Here is a 7,436-nt window from a genome sequence, read left to right on the forward strand (position 1 = left end):
CCTCCAGCCCCGCACGTTTTTATCAGATTCGGACATGTCTGTGCATGGTGTAACTGCTGAAAGAAACACCGATTGGGAAAGCGAGTCACATTTTTCTTTTTCTCAGCTGTCTCATATATAAAAGCCATTAAGGAGATACACAAAAAGGCTCACGGAGAGCACACAATATAAAAACATCATTTTGAAATACAGCAGTATATCTGGTATGTCCCTTGTTATCTCATGTAAGTAGCTCATAATCATATGACCGGTAATCCCAATAGAATTTCCTGATTCCTCATTCAACTACAACAGAAACAAAAGCCACTGGAGCTCAAATTAGTTAGATAGGGCCATCCAGAGGTCAATGAAGAAAGCAAATAACTTCAGGGGCGCCTGGCAGGCTCAGTTGGTTAAGCATCTGCCTTCAGCTCAGGTCATGATCCCAGGGTCCTGGGATGGAGTCCTACATCAGGCTCCCTGCTCAGCAGGGAGTCCGCTTCTGCCTCTCCTCCCTGTGCATGCTCTCTCATTTTTTCTCTCTCTGAAATAAATAAAATCTTAAAAAAAAAAAAAAAAAAAAGAGCAAATAACTTCAGGTTTAAACCAGAGAAACACAAACTCAACCTTATCGTCCAAGAACACAGCAGATGTGACATCTATTATTTTTCAGAATTAACTGGTATTCTTATACTACCTTTCCAAATAATGCAGTTTCCCATATAAATTCTGGAAGTAATAAAAGGCATGTGTTGAGCGCACGCACACACACGTACATGCACATGGTAACAAAAAAGGAAATTGCAGCATGTTGCTTCTAAAAACTTAGATGCACTGGATACATTGCCCATGAGGCCACAAAAGAATCAGAAGCTAATTGAGGAAGGCTGCAACATGTATTTAGAGTGGATAAAGTTTTTTAACATCAGCTTGACCACATACCTGCCCTATAACCATTGCATAATTCTGGTCATATTGTAAACCGAAGAATCCAAATACATTACAAGTTGTGGCCTGAAAGACTTCCAACCCCAGGGACTGCCATGAAAATGAAATTTACATAATTTCTTAAGGACAGTTTTTTGGAACAGAGCCAGGATGTATGATACATGTTCTCAATCTGAAGCAGTACTCAGACTGGCCTTCTACAGCTTTGAATTCCTCATTCTGATGATGAATGTTAGCAGGCATCTGCTTTTAAAACCCCACGTGCTTTTATAAACAGATACATTTCATGAGGTAGAAAAAAAAAAGGTTTCTGTTCACTGAGGATAAAAAGTAAAAGTTGTTATTTCTTCCGATGGAAAGATTAGAAATGCTGCTATAGCAAGTTCTAGAAGGGTTTCACGAAGCTACTGCATTTGAAATGGAAATCAGATGTTCCAAAATCAGTATCACAAAACGATCTTAGAATCAAAATACTAAAAACTGACTCACTATGAGCATACATACTCACACTTCTCGAGACTAGTGATATTTACAAGAGTTCATAATGCTCAAGGAGTTCTTTTTTTAAAAGACCACAGGTCACCACAGCAAAACAAAGCCAAAGTTAAGAATCACCAATGGAGTAGTTAAATACTTTTCAAGGAGTGCACTGACCTAGTCAAGCAGGTGAAAGTCTAGTCTCTTCACACATTTATTTCTATTTCTGCCAATTCTGTTACCTTGGACTTAAGAATCCTTGCAGGAGGTAAATTCCATTAGGCAAATACCTTACCACCTCTGTTTTTCCTCCAACTCCCAAGCTTTACCAACCTGACCACTCAAAACCTCCCACGTGGCATGCACTCTCAAATTCTATTCCTTTGGCGCGGGCCGTATTTCCCACCCTTTCCTCATCTTTCCTCGCTCTGTAAAGTCCAGCTCAACCTGGGCTTGGCCTGTGAAGTGTTCCTTGAGTTACCTGTTCACTCATAGGCCAGTTAGAGATTCCAGATCGTGGAATCCTCATCGTGGCAGGCAACACACTGAACAGATGAGGTTAGACGTGGCTACATGTATGTTCCCCTCTTCCAACAAACTGCCTTCTTTGTGAGTAGGTTTGCCTTTGCACCTGGCACACAGTGAGTTCAAACCAAATGACTATGGAATGAATAACGAATGATAGGTGTTCAATAACCATCAGATGAATACAGGATGAATGAACACTTGGTTGCAAGTTGGCCCTCTCACTTCTCACTCCGTGGTTGACCTGAAGCCTGTACTCCCTCTTGCTACCATGTTTAGGTGTTGTTTTCAGAGCCTTTTTAATGGACTATACTTGAGACTATCTTGCATGAACTCCCTTACATACCATCTTCTCCAAAGCAGAGTATATATGGCCTTCGACATCTTCCCTTTCTTCCGCCATCTTGGGGGAATTGAGTCTTACTTCCTGCTCAAAGCTCATTATTCCACATAACCTTTGGATCCTTAATTTCCTGCTTCCCTGAGACTTACAATTACCACCTCTACCCATACTATTCTCAGTTTCTTCCTCCTAGTGAACTTTCTTCCACTGGCCATTCCAACATCTACTCCAAGGCTGTGTGTCCACCACTATACTCACTCATCATTCCTCTCGGCCTCTACAAATCCATTTTTCTTAGCCAGTTCTCACCTCCTCCTTACCTTATGCCATACTCTCTTCTGCCCCTACACTGTTTCCCTTCTCTGTCTTGTCCTTCACCACTTAGCTTTTCACCATATTCTGCCATGGATGGCTTCCTCATGACCTTACAAGAGTTGGTCACTTATTCTCCTTAATGATCCCACAAGGCAAAACTACCTTACATTTCTTTTGATTCTCCCAAGATTCTTATAAAATCATGGGCAGAGAGTTAAAAATACATTGAGTATCAACTCTTGTTGAGTCTATTTGACATCCAAAGCACTGAACACCAGCTCAAATTACTTTACTCAAAATCCCAGAGATGCCTTCAAAATAACTCTTCCTACTTTCACTCATGATGCAACTCCATCCTGACCACATTCGATACAACTGAAAGTTTAAGTCAAAATCAGCATCAGCTTGGGGATTTCAATAGTATTGTAGCCAACTAACAGTGCGTGTGGAGGAAGGTATGGGACACTTGGGAGGGAAAAGCAAGGCAAGGGATCCAGCTCGAATGCAACAGTGATACTTTAATTAAGGAACTTGTGGTGTTTGCCGGATATTCCTGGCACGACGGGTAAAATGTCTAAATGGCTCTATTCCTTACAGAATTATAGAGTCCAAAAGTTAGCCAGCAACCACCCCTGGGAATATGAGTTGTCTGAATTCATGGAGCAGATGCTCCATATAATGCTAAAGGCACAATATACCTCACCCACAGTCATCTAGATAGAAGCTCTTCTATTTATATTATTTTCCTTTTAATGGTCAAGTAGACCCACGATCAAGTATAAAGATGTAATAAATGTTAGCATCTTGCTTCCCATGCCTCCCTTTCAAAAACTGTTTTATTATACAAAATTTCATTTGTATCTGAAAGTAGAGACCTTAAGTACCCATCACACAACAATATCAACGGTTACTACTTCAAGGTAGGCAGGAATGTTTTGCCTGCTATGTTCACTTAAAGTATCGTGCTATATTTTCCTTTAATTTTCTTAGTTCTGTTGGTTTGCACTGGTCTCCAGTTGACTACCCTCTCTCCCCAGCTTCGTTTTGCTTTGTTCTTTCCAGAGCTCTGCTGTCCTGTCTAAATCCCAAACCAACAAGCAAGCAGTGATTTGCCACAATTACACTTAGCTTCTGTTGTAACACAGAACTCAGTTTGAATAGAACATTCCCAAATCAGAGTGCTGAGTAGCTAAATGACAATATGGAAAAGAAAATCAGTTCCATTTTATAAGGACAACAAATGTTAAGAAACAGTTGGACTGCTGCTATAACACAGATACACACACACAGACACACACACACACACACACACACACACACACACACACAGATACACAGTCTCCACCAAAGTCAATACACTTATTTTTTTTTAAGATTTTATTTATTTATTTGACACAGAGAGAGAGATCACAAGTAGGCAGAGAGGCAGGCAGAGAGAGAGGAGGAAGCAGTCTCCCCACTGTGCAGAGAGCCCAATGTGGGGCTCGATCCCAGGACCCTCAGATCATGATCTGAGCCAAAGGTAGAGGCTTAACCCACTGAGCCACTCAGGCGCCCCTCAATACACTTATTTTTTAAATTAGTTTTAAAAACTGCCATCCAGTTTTTTATTTCATGATGACATTTTTCAAAATTCTGTATCAAGGACAAAAAAGGAAGGCGCAGCCCTCTAAATCTCCTTTGGTTAAATTTATCTCCAGCCACTCAAAGAACCCTCTCACACCAGGGCCTCGTGCACCCTAACCAGCATTACCTCTCTACTGCTGCGTGCAGACATTTGTTTGCCTGCTCTCTACCAGATACTGGAGTAGGAGGAGAAACGGAGAAAGACAGGAAGGCCACGAACACCACAGTCACATTTCACCAGGGCCTACCAGCACAAGAAGGAATCTCATACACTGTTGTCCAAAGAATAAATGAACATGATGGCAAGAGCACTGGAAGTCAAACCACCAGGCAACAATACTCCACTCCCCTGTCCTCTCTCCAAGTGTGATGGAATCAGGGCGGTGAGGCTCTCACCTTGTGCTGTGCATAATGATCTCAGGGCAACAGCACTGCCACTGGGAGCTACTGGAGCATCCCCACTGGAGTGTCCCCACTGATTGGCTGATGACGCTATGTACTAGCAGGTCTGCCTCCATCAATCTTGAAACACACCATTTATTGTCTCCTCTGAAATTTCTGTTATGACTCTAAAAAATAAATACGAACCCGGGGCAATACAGACAATCTTTCCAGGAAGATGTCTATTTCTTCCAAAATCTCATCAGGTCTGCTCAAAAAGAAATCCGAAGGGAGAAATCCATCTCACATATACAGCGTCACACCCAAAAAGCCCACTCATGACCTTCTCCTAGAAAAAGATGCCTGTTTATTCAAAGTCGCCAGAAAGTGCTTCAAAGCCCGAAGCTCAGGATAAGCCTGAGTACCTCCTGTACTTTTCAAGTCAAGAGAGCAGATGTGGTCAAAATCAGAAATATGGCTTTTATTTCTGGGTTGTAATTTTTCTCAGTGTTTGTTTTCCAGAAATAGAACACATCTTCTTCACTCAATAGCCAACGGGAGCAAGAAACAAGTGTTCTGGGGGTGAGAAGCTTTCACGTGAGCTAGGATGTCTCAGTGAGACACTGCTGAACTCAGATGATCTGTGACCCTGTGACCCAATCTTAAGATGGGCCTTGTTTGCCAAAGCTGGAACAAACATTCCCTGGAGACACACATGAGAAGGGAAGCTGGGCAGAGAGCAGTGGGGGATTCTGGGGACGGCGGGCCTAGAATGGGTCATGTGGCGGAGAGTCAGGGACTGGAGAGAATGTGCCCCACGTCTCAAGTCATGAGTATTTTTATTTTTATGAAACTTGTTCTAAAAACTTTTTTAGAAGATACACTTGCAATTAATAGGACCTATTTTTTAAATGTAGGAATACGATGGAAATGTATTGTGACTTATCAGGTCAGAAGCCAGTGAGGCACACTTCAATTTATCTTATCGGCCACGATGCCGATTTGAAGTTCTATCATCGCAGTTCCACTCACTTTGTCAAAAACTGCACTTTTGTCATTTCTGCTGATTTTGCGAATGCCTCATACTAAAGCTGCTAAGTAACTGGTCACTTGTGGTATTTTATGCCCTGATCAAGGTCATGATCCTCAACGTCTTCTATTGGGAAAAGCATAGTATGAATGTTCTAGGCAACTCATAGAGTTAGACCTAAAGCAAACAGAAACTGCTTGCTTGGCTCAAATAATTTGACATATTTTTCTGTTTGCCCTCTTGAACTTAGAGCTTGATAAAGCATGTAATTCTCCACCATTAATATCTCTATTAACAGGATAATACTTCTATCTCAGTACTTGACCAAATATGGCATACTCAACAGATTTAGGTTTTTGTTTTGTTTTAACCACAGGAGAGGAACTTCGGAGTCTTAAACTTGTCAGTGTTTAGAAGGTTACAGCTATAGCTACTTTATTCAAACAAATTCATTCTTAGTGATTTAATATCCCCTCACAAGTAACAAACTATTAATGTGACTATTTTCTTTCTTCTGAACCAGCTTCTGATCCTATGAAAGAATGATACAGCAGAAATCAGTAGGGAAGGAAGACGCGACACCCGACAGGAAACCAGGGGGTCTCCTGGCCCAGACAAAGTAATTAGAACTGCAAAGGGCCAGTGGCATTAATGAGAAGATCGGTCAGTCTTAAGGACATGGACTCCCAAGGTGGCTATCATTAAACATAAATGAAATCTTAATTATGTAACTGAGAAGAAGTCTCTAAAATATTGTAAAAGCTTCTCCATAGTCTGAAAAATGTCTGTAGCCTTGTAAAAAAGTGAACCATGTAGGAGTGACACGGAACTGGAGCCAACACTTTCTTTCCCTCTTTGCAGATGGACCCCGTAGTTTCCCCTCCATCCTCTACAATCTCTTCAGTGTTGTATTTTCGACTCGTCTACCAGGCGCACCGACAAGCACTCATAAGTTCGCTCCCGGGACTCACACTCCCGTGCGGCAGAAGCTGTTGTCCCTGTTTCACAAACGAGGAAACGAGACAAACAGCTTAAAAAATCTCCCCCAAATCATGCAAGCTTCTAAGAATCAGCCCCCAAATTGAAATTCAGGTCTGTTGTCTCCAGCACCTGCATTGGGAAATGCCAAGATACAATCCAACCATCAGTTTTATCACAGTATTAATGTTCTCATTTTGGGTGGTGGTAAGATATACCCAGAAAATTTGTCACTTTTACCATTCTTAAGCATATAGTTCAGTGGCATTACTCGTATTACAGAAAGAACACTTTTTCTATCTTCTTCTCTCAATTTTTTTAGTGGCATTCTTTAGATTTTATTTGTTCCAAATGTATTAAAACCATGGTATATACCAATGTGTTCAGGGAAAGGGCAGATCCTCCACGCCATCCGTTTTTGAGACGGATGCCTAGAAAGGGGCTTCACTGTTCCGGGAAGAAGAACGCGATTGGAAGCCCAATTCTATAGCTTCCCTCACACCCTAGAACTGACATGACCCCCACAGATCACTAGAGGGCACTTCCTATCAGATACTGCAGACCTCTGCCTCGCTGCCTTTGGAGGTTCTATTCACTCTGCTTCCTATCTGAACTGCTCTTGGTCCTTTTACAGTAAATTTTCCAATAGTACTGAGAAAGCATCTATTACGTGCAAGGTTCTTTCCTTTACAGGACTATTTGTTCTAGGCCACAGCAGGTCATCCAAGAAAGCGAGTCCACCTTCAGAGGCAAAATCAGGTGGTGGGCTGGAGCCCATGAAATGTACACTAACATTATCCTTAAAGGGAACTGGGATGCATTAAGGGATAAAAA

General features: G+C 41.7%; 1 protein-coding gene across 1 annotated transcript in view; it reads right to left on the reverse strand.

Moving 5' to 3' along the window:
• The window catches only part of LOC309870278 (liprin-beta-1-like), a gene marked incomplete at both ends in the record, with an annotated part of 48,539 nt that extends 46,606 nt beyond the window's left edge, over positions 1–1,933 (reverse strand). The window contains 2 exons of the mRNA XM_082742455.1: positions 922–1,017; positions 1,886–1,933. Of these exons, the coding sequence (XP_082598581.1) occupies positions 922–1,017; positions 1,886–1,933 (144 nt within the window). The remainder of the gene's footprint in view (positions 1–921; positions 1,018–1,885) is intronic.
• Positions 1,934–7,436: the final 5,503 nt, after the last annotated feature.

Source organism: Mustela nivalis (genome assembly GCF_964662115.1).
Source record: "Mustela nivalis genome assembly, chromosome: 7".
NCBI classification, from domain to species: Eukaryota; Metazoa; Chordata; class Mammalia; order Carnivora; family Mustelidae; genus Mustela; species Mustela nivalis.